At 41.7% G+C, this 16,453-nt stretch overlaps 1 protein-coding gene across 4 annotated transcripts in view; it reads left to right on the top strand.

Moving 5' to 3' along the window:
* The first annotated feature begins 1,715 nt into the window (after positions 1 to 1,715).
* LOC133420841 (RNA-binding protein with multiple splicing-like) overlaps positions 1,716 to 16,453 on the top strand; it is a 47,565-nt gene continuing 32,827 nt past the window's right edge. The window contains exon 1 of one of the 4 annotated variants that reach the window (XR_009770639.1): positions 1,716 to 2,258. Coding sequence is in view for 1 of the 4 variants with exons in the window: in XM_061710698.1 (XP_061566682.1) it covers positions 2,196 to 2,258 (63 nt within the window). In the remaining 3 variants the exon portion in view is untranslated. The remainder of the gene's footprint in view (positions 2,259 to 16,453) is intronic. The other 3 variants (XR_009770638.1, XM_061710698.1, XR_009770637.1) reach the window with 3 other exon arrangements.

Here is a 16,453-nt window from a genome sequence, read left to right as displayed (position 1 = left end):
GGTCAACCCAAAAGTTAGATGGCTTGTACTTGATTGAAACTGATATTTTAACATTTTTACAAAAAAAACCCCACAACTTTATTCTGCCTTTTTAAGCAACTGATATTACAATTTGCCTTTTAACAGGGCAAAAGGTGAGCTGCAGCCAAGCTGGGGACTAATTTGAAGATCTAGTGACCTGTGCGCACCAAATGAGATGCCAGACAATTTCCCACAGAGACTGGTGTATAGAGCCGTGCTCGAGATCCCCGCGTCGTTCCGCCTCCACTCTCCAGCTGTGCACTCGCAGTGATCCCACGAAGGTGAACTATTCCCTCCCCAGCGTGTGCTTTCACATAGAATTATGGCACTCGACTATCTGAAGACAGCGCCTTTCCTCTAATTACTAGGTCCACAGTCAGGAACATGCCCTCTCACCGATGGCTTTATTCAGCTGGAATAAATAAACATGATGATTAATAAATAACAATGAAGAAAAAGAAGTTCCTGTGTTGTTGTTCCCTTGAGACGCAGTTTCCCCATCACTGCTGGTGTTTGGGCTGCTACTGCGGCGATGCTACCTTGGCTACAGGAGGGAGATGCTGACCAGTTTCAGTGGGAGGAAGATGCTGGCGGAGACTCCTTCAGTTTGCAAAGCTTGGAAACCCGGTTTGCCCTGTAGCCAGCGCCTCAACTCAAGTGACATCATTCATGATACAGCTCCTCTAGATGGCCTCTACCTCTCTGGCTACTGTGGTTGAAATCCTGGTGGCATTTTTTTGCTGTTGCCAGCCTTTAACTTGCTTGTCTCTAGGTATTTTGGCAATGGGGCCTGTACACCACCCATTAAGGGGATGGAAGGCTATTTCTTGAATAACGAAACGATTTAATCCTCTGCGCTGAGTTTCCAGACATCCTCATGCCACCGTTTTACCTTTTTCATGACGCCAATTCACATAGCACTTATTTCCCCCCATGTTACGCCACTATTACTACTTCCCAAGGCGGAACAATGAAATGTTAAACTATTCCGTCTCCGTGCCGTTCACAAAGGAAAAGCGGTTCAGAATAAAGGTGCTGCGGGGTGGAAGAAACCGGCTCAGTGAGTTCGGCTAAAGAAATAGTGTAGTTGAAATGTACGCATTTTTATTGGCATTATTCTCACATGCATAATAAATGCGTGTGAAATGCTGATTGTCAGACGGTTTGAAAATGTTAGATGTGTAAAGACGCATCATATATTGTCATGGATACCAATCGAGCTATTGAACGGTGAAAGAAATATTGAATGGATTTATCATGCAAATACAGACACACATTAAGGAAATTCCACAGTTTAACTTATTCTGAAAAGGATGGAAGAGAAGCTTTGCTTTACCATTTTTCTAAGTTAGATAGGCGAGCAAAAAAGAGGAACTTAAGAATTATAATAATAATAACAATGATAATATGGTTTTAAAAAGCAAATACGTGCTTTTTGCTTCACTTTTCTATCAGGCCAATAAAGGCATAGAGGATTAATAAGAACTAAAATAAGCCAGCGCACTGGAACACTATTTCAGGAATGTTGCAGTGACTAAAATAACATCCAGCTGGCTCAAAAGGAGACTGATACCGATTTTCCAGCGTGTAGCTTTCACCCTCCTTGATAAATGTTGATAAAGCTGCAGTGCATCCCACCCCCCACCCTCCTCCACCACCACCCCACCCCACCCTAGGGCCCTCCCTCGCCTCCTCCCGCACCCACGCGGAGATGTGTGAGGAAGAAGAAGAGAGGAGAAGAAGTTGGCTCGCGGCGCGCTCCGGCACTCAACATTAAAAAACTGTGTTTCATTTGAGGAAGAAGCAAGCAAAGGACAGACTACCAGAGGAAGCTTTTCCCGGGGAATGCAGAGGAATATCCGCCGGCAGAGACACCAGCAACCCCGGCTCCATCCCCACCCACCCGCCCACTTACCCCTCCTTGCGTCCTTCTGTTAAAGTTGAATAAAACAAAGACGTTTAAAAGCCGGTTGGTTTTGTGATTGATGCCGAGGAACTAGAGCTCGCGACCTGTGGACGGCGGCGCGCGCGCGGAGGACTGAAGTCTGTGTGTCTGTCGGTCTGTCTGAAGTCTGTCGGCGCCTTTGATCCTGGAGCAGAGGAGCGGCGCGAGCCACAAGCGGCGACGAGAAGACGAGCGTCCAGGTGAAGGAGACGACACAGCCCGGCTCAGGATGAACAACAGCAAACCCGAGAAAGAAAACGAGCAGAGTGAATTCACGAATCACGAAGAGGAGGTACGTATATACATATATATTTGAATTTATTTATATGCGTCTACCTGCTGCCCGAGCAACTTAATCCTAAAAAGGTGGAACCTGAATTATGGTCCGCGTTAAATCGACGGCGTAGCCTACGGCGTAGGCTCTGCGTTGGTGTAACGCGGAACCATAAATCAGCCTTTAACGCCTTGGCGTTAATAGCGGGGGTTTTTTAACCACTAAACCCTCCCTTGCCCACCTATACTTTCAGAATCAGAAAGAAGTTTATTGCCAAGTACTTTAACACACGCAAGGAATGTGTTGTGGTAATTTGGTGCAATACAAAAATAACAAATAATATTAAAAGAAAAAATGTACAACATTTTAGGTTTTAAAGTGCTGGAGTAATGAGTCTAAGTGTAAATATACTATATTTTCCTATACTTATGAGCCTGAATTGTCTTCATGTTGTATTTTCTTTCATATATTGATTTATTTTTTACCTCAAAAGTTTCAAGTAGGCTGCTGCATCATTAGATTCAGCGCATGGCTCACTCCCTTCACATGTCATGTATGTAGTTGGTCACTCTTTCACTAAAGTGCTCACCTGTTACCTATTTCAGTCCTAATTTTTCAGACATATTCATCTCTTTTGTAGCCATGCCAAGGAAGACCAAGCCTTTGTTTCTTTTTAAATACTTCACATTGAGGCTGAGCAGAGAAAGAGAGAGAGAGAGAGAGTGGGAGAGAGAGATAGAGGGAGAGAGGGGGGAAGTCGGGAACAAAGCAGGACCTGAGCAATGATGAATCACTAACAAAGTAGTTCCTGAGTAACTTTGAGGCTGGGATCAAGTTGCCAGCTCTGTCTTACTGTACAATGAAGGTAGATTTGAGACAACACCGAAAAAGCAGCCGAAAAGGGAATTCTGAGCGAGAGAGAATTAGTTTCCAGTGAAGCTGAGGGAGCAGTTGGAGTTCAAACAACAACTGCTGCTGCTGCAACATGTAGGCAATAACTCTTTGTGAGCCAGACTCTGGGCATTAGTATCAAACAAGAGTGGCCTCCCCTCAACTGTGACTTAATTCCATCTAAACGTACCAGACTAATGTTGTTTGTACTAAAAGATGTGAGGTAATCCATTTTTAATGGATAAGATAATGGCCCAGATTCTTCCTCCTCTTGCACAATCTGGCTCAACAGTATCTCACTTTTTTGTAAACAGTTTGCAGTGGATCTCTTAGCACGGGCGATTTGCTTTGGCAGCCATGTATCTCTGTTCAAAGGAGAGACTTGTTGTTTCAGAGCTGCACACATCCGCCGCGGAGGGATATAAGAAAGGTATATCAGATTATGTCAGATATTTCTCTTGGAGTAATTTGATTAACTCTCGGCTTAATGTTGGTCGCTTTGTAACTGAATAGCCGAGCATACCCCGACTGATGTAATGCCATATTTGGTCCTGTGCTGAGGTTACCATGGATGCTGGGGGGGGGGGTCACTGAAGCACTAGTAAAAAGATAAAGAACTAACTTCTTAGGAACAGAGTTTCAGTTTAAAAGCTTCACTGACTTAATGACTGGTAAGAGTCTGTGTAACCGGATAATTGCTCTAAAGCTCCATGTGATGACTACTGTCATGATGAGATAATCCACCGCTTGTTATTCTCAGTTAAATGAGCACTTTGACAAGGTTTTATAAACCCCAAGGATGCATCTGCAGGTGTTATGTTTGGTTTTTCCAAAAACAGTATAAAATGAAAAAAGTCAGAACCTTATGTACATTTGTCAACTTACACTTTTCAGAGTTTAAACATTTGTTTGATTATTCTGCAACTATTCTGGCACATTGTGAATCCCTTTTAAAGTGGAAATATTAACAAAAACCGAACTAAAAGATGTATTTTAATTAAAAAAGCTTTTAGAGAATCATTTATTAAACACAATCAGTTTCAAATCAATGGATCTTGACAGTTATGAACAACGATCTCTCCATGTTGAAATGAAAGAAATAGTTTGCTGTAGCTTGGTTTGATAAGTCTCTCAGCTTGCAGCAACTGCAACATGTTTGAAATTTTGTCATGTCCATAAGCCGAGGGACCACAGGAGCGCTGTCCCTAGATTTGTGTAATAGCCAGACACGGTGACAGGGAGAGTAATGGCCAGCGGAGTCTAATGTTGTGGAAATGTTTTGGAAGCCATCCAGATGAGCAGGGACTTAAAATTGCATGAATGAATTAGCCTAAGGTTAGACAGCACCACTTTGTCTTTGGTGTAATCATGTGGATTGTATGCAGGGCGGCAACAAGGTTTCAGGAGACTGGGCTTTAGAAGTACACTTGTTCTTACTTTAGTCGGCTTACGTGGATATTTAAACAAAAACACACCAAAAGAATTACATTGTTTTCCTTGGGATTCATATTTAAAACGAAACTGTCCTTGGCTTTTTTTCAATTATCCATTCATTGAAACTTTTACCCTTTTAATATTCAAAGTACAGGAACATTCACAGAGTTCCTGTCGCCAAAATCATCAAATGCCTAACACCACCAACGTAATCATAAACTATAGCCTTACGAGATCCAAAGTTTAACCACCTGCCTGGCGTGACTCTCACATGCTGAACAACAGCAGCCCTTCCTCCCGTTCCCAGTGTGTGCAGTATGTGACTCAATGGATCACTGATTTGCACCAGTAAAGCACTGCTGCGAGCTCATGCCTCCTCATGCCTGCTTCAGCGCTCAACCTCACTTCGGTGAGCGAACGCCGAAGCCTGACGATGCCTAATGTTTATCTTGTGTGGACTGCGGCTCACCAAACATGGTCTCGTTGCAGACCAAGGTATGCAGGTTTGAGCCCCCGCATATTCTAATCTAGTGTAGCGGGTTTGATAAGCGTTATTATCAGGTGTTCTGGATGCTTTCACGTACTGACGTACTGATGAAGTCGAGGTGACATACCAATCGCCCGCATGGTGAATGTCAAAGATAGGGCCGGTTTCCAGACCTTGTAAGGACAAGACATCTGGAGTGGACCTTGGAGTAAATTTGAACTGACATGATTTAAAGCGGGTTCATGGGTAGAAAAAAAAACGGAACGTATTTTCGTTCACTGTTAAGTGTTTGGACAACGATGTGAAGCATATTTGTGACTGCTGAGACCTCCAGACATATTTGTGTTATTTTGTGACCTATCGGGTCAAAGGTAAAGAAAAGACGACCCAAAGACATAAATTTGGTACTAAATTGATTTATTATTTAAGATGCATTTTTTCCTGGTTATATATGCATATTAATTAGAACATTTTACTGTAGATATCATCTTAATTTAACATTTGTTCATTGCAGCCCTGATTTTGATGACAGAATAATCGATAAAGTTGATCGTTTATTAAATATTTTTTTGTTTGGACTTTTTTTGGGGCCTCCACCTTCCAGACTGATTTGATTGAACTGGTTTAAGGCTGGATTGACCTTATCCACCATACCCATCACTTTTTGAAAATGTTTCTCTCCTGAAGCAGGTCTTGTACCCCTCCCATTTGCAGCCATTTCCATCAGTACAGAATAAATCAAACCAATCACAGCTGAGTGGGAGCGCGCTTTATGCAATGACTCATACGGTCGCATCCAAGAGCCGCTTCCTAAATTGCTGTAGAATTTCTAATAACAACTTGTTTTGTTTAGTTTTTTTACTGACAGTATGAATTCACAGGCTTTCCTGCTCTGGTGCTCACCATATTTCCATGTCTGTTGATGCCAGATGGTTGTCGCTTTGCCTGCCTGCTATCTTTAATTTCTCAGATTGTTGGTCTATCAAAAGGCATCCACAGACACCCAATTTGTTCTACGACCTAAAAATCACACTCAAATCCAGAAGAACCAGACTAACTCTGTACTGAAGAGGAAAATAATGACATGCTGGCCAGACTAACGTTAGATGCCCTTCCAGACACAACCCTCTGCAGTTATCTGGACTGGAGCAATGTGGGTTTCAGTGTCTTGCCCAGGAACATTTAGGCATGTGACAGGGCTGGGGATGCTGCAGCCTTCTGGCTCGAGAGTAATTGACTCTACCCACTATGCCATGACCTAACCCTTATATAAGTATAAAGTAACTAATTGAAGTCATTTATCAAGTGAAAATGCCAAACATCTGCCTGGCCATACTTCTCATATTTGAAACCCAGCTGAATTTAGCTGGTTTTTATTATGGTGAATCAGACATATCTGGATTTTAGGCAGCGTCTTAGACCAAACAAGCCCTCTGGGAAACTGCCTGGCATTCTTTTGACTTTAATTTGACATTTAATGGAGGATCGAAGAATGAGGGAGAAGTGCAAGGGAGTGAGTACACATTGCTGCTCACCAAATCACCCAACTCAGCTTGACCTTTCACCTCTTCTCTGTCAGTTCTCCTCTGGCAAACTTGTGTTTGTTTAGGTTGAAACTCGCCCAACCTCCAAGAAACACTTTATTCTTTACAGATGAGTGACCAGGAAGTCCACTTCTTAAAATTCTTTTTACACATTTTTAAAGGATAACTTTCCTGAAATTAAAGTTCATGGGAAAACGGAAGTAACACTGCGACTTACGCAGGAGTTTGAACTTGTCAGACACTTGTTGACATTAACTCCGAGCCGGCCATAAACACGTAAGTGGATCTTTACAAGCACCCGAAGAGACGCCGAGTTCAACAAATGTAGTGCATCTCCCTAGGGTGTAATTGCATTGTGCTCGGCCTGCTTCGGGTATCCACCAGGTCCTTTTCAAATAGCAGGTCATGTGGCCGCCGTGACCTTTTCCATGGAGAGATGTAGGCGGGGAGCTACACTGCTGGAAAAGCAGGGAGGGAGAGGCGGAGGGAGGGAGGCCAGCGCCGGTCGGCAGCACAGCGGCATGGGCATGTGCTCCATACGTGTGCGTGGATCTATGAAAAGGGCAGGTGGATACATTAACGCTCTGTGACATGAACCGTTACCCAAGGGGAGTTTGGAGCTGGCCATGATAGGGCGAAAGTGGAGAAAAAAGAAACAGGCAGGGAATTTGTTAAAGATCCACTGGAGATGAGAATTCTGATAAAGTCTTATAGTCGCACGGATACACCACGACGTATGTAGTTAATATACACACACACGGAAAAAAACTAAAAGAAACCCAACTCAAAGAAAACACTAAAACCCTATTCCCTCAACCCATCTAATAGGTGGGAGTTTATTTATAAAAGCAGCACGGAAATTGTCATCTTATCTCACCCATTTGTCAGCGGTGCGACAAGAGGTATTTGAAAAGACAACAACAAGGCTTAACGCCCGGACAGATGTTGGAAGAAAGGAACAGAGTATAAATATAGTACAGTTACTTGTCTCTGACTTTTCTTCACATCAGTTTTTAAAAATATACGCATTTATATACCGCTGCTTCCCTTTAAAGACCTCAGCTGTCAATTTCGTATTTGCTTTGTAATAAATGACATGCAGCATGCAGTGCTGTAATGCAAGGAGGTGTGAGCTTTTCCTTGACAGTGTGAGACATTTTGTCTTGTTTTTTTACACCATTTGTGCACTTATTCTGTCATCTTTACTAAATATTGCTTGCTCACAATCTATATTTATCTAAAAGTGTACAGTGTCTCACCTCTCTCTGTCTTCACACCTGAGATCACATTCCTTTCATGTTCCGTACACGTTTCCAGCCTATAATTCTCTACTTCATCTAATTTGTTGTCTGCGCCACCCATCTATCCTCCTCCTCTCCTTCTCCCTCTTTCCACATTTATCTCCCTTCCCCTCCATTTCCTCCCCCCTTTTTCTTTGCTTTGTCCCACCCTTTCTCCCCCCCCTGCTTGTGCCTTTATCTTGTTCTCCTGCCGTTTCCTCCCACTTTCCTTCACTCCACCCTGGTAATGTTTATAATTTACCACTCTTTCCCCTCCTCTTTCCCATCTCATCCTGTTTTTATTTTTCACCCATCTTAAGTCTTCATCCCTCGTCGGCCTATAAGTTGAAAGCATGACCCTGAGATCTCCAAGCGCACGAGCTGTTTATGATCATGAGAAGAGCCTTGAAGGCGGGAGCTAGCCAGGCAGAATAGTAACGAGGAGAAACGTATATCTGTCTGAGAGCTGGCCCGCCACGATCAAAGAGAACAAAAGTCTGTATCTATGCCTAGATTAGCTAATTGGGGCTAATTTGTTGTTTTGGGATCCACTGTAGACTTTAATTTATGTATTTCGTAGAAAAAGAAGCTTAATGTCTTGTCAACAGCTTACATTGTAGGAATCAGTTTAACAGTAATTGAGACTGCGTCTGCACTAATAAAACATCCTGCCACTTTACTGGTTAAAGCTTCTTAAGTCATAATATTTTTTGTTATACGATAGTGAATTCAATTAAAAAAAACACTGTAGGTGTTGGAAAATAACTGCTATTTTTAAGAGTGCTTTAATAGAGTGATTAACACAATGTTTATAAGGAAATTAGGAAACATGCTGGTTTAAATCAGATGCATTCGAGTAATTAACCTTTAAAACAGGCCAATGTGTCTTTTGGTGGAATGGTGATGATTGCAGTCTTAAAGGGACATTTTTGTAATAGAATCCCAATAAGCTTTCCTTGTGTTTTTGGATATTTTATTACTGAGAATGCTGAGGGTTTTCATGAAAGTATTCATAGATATTTGAAGTGATGCTGGAACGAGATGGGGATTTTGTCAGCCCTGTTTACATTTGGGTTTAAAAATCTGTCCTGTGTGATCCAATCACAAGTCGACAGCTCTAGGAGCGTCTGTTCACACCTGGCATTAACATGTGTCTCCACATGCAGCTCCAGTGGAAATGTGTGATTGGGTCTCACTTCCTCGCCCTATATGAAAATAAACAGCAACATGATTTTTGCCTGCAAAGACCAAATGCCTGTGCAAAAATAATGGTAACTAAGAACATTCAAAAAAAAAGAAAAGGCTTTGAACAGATCATAACAGAGTGACATGTGACATCTGAATTTAAAAGTTGATGATGACATGACAAGATGGTGTCTCAGTTCACCAAATGGATTAACGAACAGCCTTTAGGAGCGGAGCCTGTTCGTGGGTCTGACTGAACATTTCTCTGGTCTTGGATCAAGCTCACTGATGTATCACCTCATTTGTAAAACAACTAATAACAATAATATGTGGTGATGCATAGGGCTGGACTCGAATAACTTGGACTGACCTATTTTTGTTCGTTAGGTGGAGATTTCGGTATGCAGATTATTATTATTTTGCTTTTTCAAACAGCCAGTTCCAGCACTTTCCCATCCTAGCAACCCTGAACTTCAGCTACACCAGGGCTTACTTCATTTTAGTTGCTTAAGAGGGTGGAGGCAGTCTGACACTCACAATTGATTGACAAGTTGGAAAATAAACTCCTTCCCCATTGCATTTACTGAAAGAAAAGATTATTTTCACTGAAATTGACGTTTTTCTCCACCTAGTGCACTTTTGTGCTGCACTCTTTGGTTGGTACCGCACAGATTAACAACTTGTTCGCTCTGCTGCTCCTCTTCAGACTGAGAACATGAAAGCTCTACTCACATTGTGTCACACGTTTACCTCACTTGTTCTGTGTCACAAACCTTTTCTTGTTGGTTGTAATCTTCTATTGAAACACTCGGCCCCATAAATTGATGTTTGGGGGAAACTCCAATGATGAATAATTGAATGTTGAATGTAATTCATATTCAATAAATCTAAACTGACTCGTATTTGTGCAAGTTACCATAGCAACAGTTGATGCTCCAAGGCAGTTAGGCCAACTCTAAAATAACAAATGTTTGCTGTATGATTAAGCTTATATTCGTCCTTAGTTGATGGAAGTGTTGAATAATGAAATTTACTGAATAAACCAGAGGAAACAGCCACGTCGCTGAAAGCAATAAAGCAGACAAAGACATCTTTCTTCATGTGTTCACATAGGATGACTCACTATCTGCTGTTACTTTCTGTTTTGTTTTGTTTTTTCTCATTTTTTTCCCCCCTTCCACTTCCACCTGACACTTTAACTCACTGCTCACTGAACCACAGCCCCAAACAGTTCTAGGTGTCCACTCGGTCAAGCAACAACAAAAGAAACCCAGGAACGGCTGAGGCGGAGATTAGTTCACATTAATGAGCTCTTAGGAATTTTAAGTTCGTTCACGGAGACTTATCAGATGACAGAAAGGAAGAACGGATCGCACCGGTCTGACGGATTCTGATGAACTCTGAGCTGACAGCCAAAGAGTCAAACTGATGTGAGGCTGACAGTCTGTGAAAGAGACATTCTTCTTTGTCTCATGACACCCTGAGGATTGTTTTTCTGGAAATAGTTATATTGAAAGGGAAAGTGTATATACGTGTCATTAAGAGAAGAGATTATTCTTTCTGTGTGCAAATATGAACAAAGAATTTGTGATAGGAAGAAAAGGAGGAAGAAATAGAAGGAAAAATGGGGAAGTATGCACCTACAAGGTCATTTGTTCTAAATGTCCTTTAAAGGTTAACCCGTTGGAACATTTACAGACTCTTACTGGGCTGCAGTTGTTAGTCAAAAGTACTCATGGAAATAAAAGAGCCAGAGGGGGGGAAAAAACCCCAAAACAAAAGACAATCTCCTTTCAGAGTTCATGCTCGCTGCTCGGAGTGTGCTCTATCTCACAGTTAACCTCCGCCCTTCACAGCAACCCGGGCCTGACCTGTGACCTCTGACCCCAAATGTGAAACTTGACCCGCTGAACCCTTGCGATTAGCAGACAGACGGAGTCATCCATTTATGGCTGACACCTCTCCTGCCTGCAGTCTTTCACTCCTCACATTCTTTGACTAAGATTTAAAATTAAGGGGGAAAAAAAGGACAAAAATCTTATGAAGATGATAAGACAGTGATGCCAGCACGGAGCAGGGGCAACTCGAGGGGGGTAATAACGTGGCACGCAACTGATCCAAGAAAACTCTCCCCCAGCTTTCATATGAGTTTATAAAGTTATTTTTGGTCTGCCTTCAACTTATCTACGGATCTGTATTCTTCGATAAAAGAGTGAGGGAGGTTTTGTTCCAAAGAAATATTCCTTTTATCTATCCCCAGTGTCCGTACTGAAGAAAAGCATTTAAATATGCTGCTCCCTCTGCTTGGAATCAGCTGCAAAAATCACCTAAATCTTGAGGATGAATTCTGCTGCTTGTTTTGGCAATGCACAACTTTTGGAAAATAGACTTTAAATCTCAAGAGTTTCTAAAGACTTTGATTTTATTTTAGCGCAGAAACACAAAAAGATTGAGATTTTTTTCCTGCACGCACACACACTCTTGCGCCACGTAAAACTCTCCTCCTTTCAAGGTTAGAGCTGCGTCCTGCCATGTTTGGCTTGAAGGACCTCTGTCGATTAACTTGGCCGTTGAACGCTCGCACTCGGAGACGGAGCAGAAAACACGTAGTAATCATCTCACATTGCAACAAGGTCGTGTGCCTCATTTCTGCCTGAATGAACGGTCAACCCCCCCCTTCAATAAAAGTAAAAGCGAACGTGAGCGACGGGCGCTTGGTGTAATGAGGCATTTCATGCAATAGATGCAGCAAATTTAACAAAGTCCACAACCCTAGCTGAATAGAAATGACACATGAATAACTTATTAGACAAATCAGGCGCCTTCATAACGCCTGACAAAATGCAGTCTCTGCTGGAAAAGGTTAAGAAAAACTTTCACTGTTTTGGCTGCTGAAGTATCAGTTTTGGACTTGTGTTTAAATCTTCATCTTTATTGTGTTAAATGTGTTAGGTGGAGGTTTACTTTATTTTTCCTTATTGACATTTCATGACGATGAAATATGTCACTTAGGTCATAACTAAAGAGTAAAAACGGCGACCAAGATATATCCAAGTATGTGTGAAAATTGTGATCATGATTGCATAACTGTATTAATATTCACCAGCATAAAACAACTCGGTAAACCTATATCCCCTTTTCAGAGAATGTTGCTGTCTATTCATCTCAGAAATCAGAGGTCAGATCTTGGAATGATCGCAACGTGAACCTCTCCAAATGTCAGACTAGCCGTTGCTGGCTATTGTCGGCAGTACTAACTCATAACAACGCAGTACTTAGTGTATATCTGGTTTAAGGTGAATAAAATATGGTAAAACACAGCAAAATTAGCTCAGTGTCTACTTTTGTTCACCCCAGGAATAGTCATGTTTGATTGTGAAGTCGGGATAGGTGAGGTTTCTAAAACTTTCTGAGTAGGCACAATTTTTTAAATATGCTTTAAAAATAAACTTCATTTGACATACATGGTTTAACTCTGCAGATGTGCAGTCAATAAATAAATAACAGCTCTGTGCAGACTTTCTTCCTCCATAGTTTTACTTACAATAATTGTCTGGTCAGTTTATTCACAATGAACAAGACAAAACTATTTAAAGTATTTTAACGACACTCGAGCTTCTGCTCCCATCAACTACGTACTCATTAACCTTATATAATTTTTTTGGTGGGAAAAAAAACTGTGACTGAATATTTAGGCATAAACATAGAAAATTATATTTTCATCTTCTTGAATTCACCACACTATGTGGCATTACCTTAAAATTACACACACGATCTAATCATATCTAAAACACCCACATGCACACACATCTTTTATTTGGGAAGAATTAAATTATTATTTAAATTCGTGATTAACTACAATTAATTACAGAATAATGTTATGTGTTTGATTATATAAGTTTCAATCACTATGACGTCCATAGTAAATATACAAAACTTAATAACTAAACTCAGGGTGCCGTTTCAAAATAATGCCCTGAATTCCTTTTTCTTCAAAAACAGCTTGTATTGACAACCCTTAAAAATAGTTTTTCATGGTACTCAGCAGGTAGGCTATTCAGTGCATTTCACAGAGCTCTCTGCAGTGTTACTATGGATTTATTTCATTTCTGTAACCTCTGTTCCTCTGACTCGATGTTGTATGATGGATGAGAATCCAAACATCTATAAATGCATGAAACATCTGCACAGAGATGTGACATCAAAGATGCACATTTATATTGGGGTTTAGACTTTTTGCTGGGTAAAATAAGGCACTTTAAAGCTCTAAAATTGTGTGTGGAATATTTTACTGTTTTTCTGGCGGGACAGAAAAAAAATCTGTCTCGTTGAGGCTGTTAATGGGTTTAAATTTATGGTATAAGCTGCAGCTCTGTTGTCCAAATCTCAGCAAAGACTTAGAATTGGATTTTTTATTTTCCCTTAAGACAACTCTTGTTTAATGCTGTGAACACAGAGTCCTCACTCCTCAGGCCCCGTCATTAGGGTTGAACATGAAAACCTGAAAGGTGCAATGATAGGGAATCAATAAGGTGATGACCTCATCCGGTGCTTGTGGAGTCAAGGATCTCTGATTAGAGGTGCACGGTTCCCCCCGGAGTAGCTGCACAAGTGGCCTTAATAGGATGTGATGTTTTTGGCCCGGGGCTGCACACTCTGCCGTGCTCCGCTAAGGCGTTGCCAGGGAACTGTACTGGTACGCCGGCTGGGAAGTACTCAGCTGGCTCGTGGTAGGTAGAGGCTGCTGTTTTGATGGAAGCCTTGCTGCGTGTTGGTGTGTGAACACGCCATAAATGGTCAATGATTCAACTTCTTTAACTCAGAGCTATGGTAATGTGGGGTCCTGACTAGGGATGGGCGGTATGGACTAAAAAATGTATCATGATAATTTCTGGCATTTATCCCGATAACGATAAAAATGACGATAAAAAAAATGCCCCCAAAACACTGCTCTAAAAGATACTAAATGCTACTAAACTACACCAATTAAATTGAATTAATAAAAACCAATTAAATGAGTCCACCTGTACTGCAAAAACTGGAATGACTCAAGCTCCTCGCTCTCAGATCCGTCATGTTTGTTACACAAAAACTTTCTTTCTTTTTTGACGGTATATCGTGAACGGTAAAATATCGCCCATTCCTAGTCCTGACTCATTGAAAACTAGCGTAAGAGTGGCAGAAGCTTTGTCTTCTTGGTCTTTCACAAAATCTGAAAACATCCGCTCAACCTGTGGCTCAGCCTCGACCTTTGTTTTCGACAAGAAGAAAGTTTTGAAGCTCCTTTACAACTCTACGTGTAGCCTTTTCCGTGCAGTCTGATACCGAGATGAGAGATTGATACTGTAATCAACAGCAGATGTCTGCACTGAAGAGCTGTTGACACATTTGCCTGGGAATCATCCCGTAAGCGGCGTGTGCACTCAGATCCAGACCGGACATGCAGAAAATGATCATGTATCACAATAGCTGACGTCAGGAAGTCTTGGGAATGAAGTCTGACACAAGCCAAGAATGCCCTATTGTTCAGAGCGTGTGGAGGTGTTGTTGTGAGCATTAGCCGGTGCGGAAAGTCTGACTCTAAAGTGTCTGACTTAAGAGCTAAAGGAGTGTAAAGCTTAGATACCTTTTAAAGATCAGATTTGTCATTTGTGTTGTTTCTGAGGTGCAGTCCTGGTGTTCAGCTGTGGCTTTTTTCAACCAAGTACCGTAAAGTTAATTTAGTTGTATGAGTGATGTTTCCTGCTGTGAAGGACCTTTTTTTCCGGGGAAGATTTTGGCATCCTTCTGTAGTCATTTTTAGCTTTGTCATGAGCAATGTTCACTAAAACAATGAGAAGAGGAAAATGATAAAAACAAGATCAGTCCACGACGCAGGTGTCAGACAAAAAGGCTTTGCTGCCAGCTTGTTTGAAATACCTTTGTTATATTTTTGGTGTCAGCACTACTATTATTTTTATAGCAGTCTTTACTACCATGTAAGTTTTATTAGACTCAACAGCTGTCCGTGGCTGGCTTTGCTCGTGTCTGATTGATATCATCCTGTTTTGACTTTGTTCCCATCCAAGTCCTTATAAGGAGCTCTGTAGATTTTTTATTTATTTTTTTTCCTGAAGGATGTTCCAGTGACAGTGTAGTGACGGCACTGCAGGGTTCAGCTCGCCTCTGATAAGATAAGAGAAAAGGTGTGAAAGTTGCCAAGGTGAGATTTGTCGTTTGGCCGGATGGGTGATTTGGCGTTTGCCATGCTCTTGCCCCCCCGCCCCCCAAACCCAGTTGCTAAGCTCCTTTGTTTGTGTGTTGCCCTGCCTGTGGCTTCAGTAGTGCGTATCAGGTTACATGGGGGGAATGAGGTGTAATGTTAGTTCAGCAGTTCCTTTGTCCCCTGAGTTGTGCATCCTTCATCTGGTGAATCTGGGAGGTTTGAGTCAGCCCTGCATTAGTGCACGGACTAGCTCTAAATTAATCCCGTAATGCTGTACAGACAGATCACTTGGTCAATTATATTAAGACAATATTATTGTTGATTAATAGAGAACAGATTTTGAGTTCAGGTGACATCCACACAAACTCTGTTTTCTTTTTTTTTTGTGATGCTTAGCATGCTTGTATAAAGCAGTCGTGTCAATGAACAACACATGGAGCAAATTGAGTTGGTAGTGAGAAACATCTGAGTTAACAACTCTATCCTGGACTGACCCTTCGCTAAGGATAGACACATCTACAGTTACATGTAACTAATAGAATTTCCTGTCAAGCATCTACAGAATGTAACCAGATCTGCTCCCATGAGCTGTGACAGAACTTCTCAGCGCCTCCGTCTTGTTGTGCTGCTACGTCTGTGTTTACCAAATGTTGGCATTGGTGCTAATGGGTCTGCATGTGCTGAAAGAACTGCTGCCATTCACAACAGCCTTCTTAGACATGGCTGCCCGGTAGGAATGGGCGATATTTTACCGTTCACGATGTACCGTCAAAAGAATTCCCCACGGTAAGAATTTGTCATCTCGTGGTAAAAACGATACATTCCCGTTGATGACGTTTTTGTGTAAAGCTGGATTTATGGTTCTGCGTTAAATCGACGCACAACGTACGTGAAGGAAGGAAGGAATGAAGGGAGGGAGGGAGGGAGGGAGGGAGGGAGGGAGGGAGGAAGGAAGGAAGGAAGGAAGGAAGGAAGGAAGGAAGGAAGGAAGGAAGGAAGGAAGGAAGGAAGGAAGGAAGGAAGGAAGGAAGGAAGCCAGAAAAGAAAGAAAGAAAGATATGAGCCTGACAGAAAGAAAGAAAGAAAGAAAGAAAGCTATGAGCTTGAAAGAAAGAAAGAAATGAGCCTGAAAGAAAGAAAGAAAGAAAGAAAGAAAGAAAGAAAGATATGAGCCTGAAAGAAAGAAA

This window comes from Cololabis saira, chromosome 20 (assembly GCF_033807715.1).
Source record: "Cololabis saira isolate AMF1-May2022 chromosome 20, fColSai1.1, whole genome shotgun sequence".
Classification (NCBI taxonomy): Eukaryota; Metazoa; Chordata; class Actinopteri; order Beloniformes; family Belonidae; genus Cololabis; species Cololabis saira.
The sequence above is the reverse complement of the archived record's forward strand: the minus strand, read 5'-3'. Positions and strand labels throughout refer to the sequence as shown.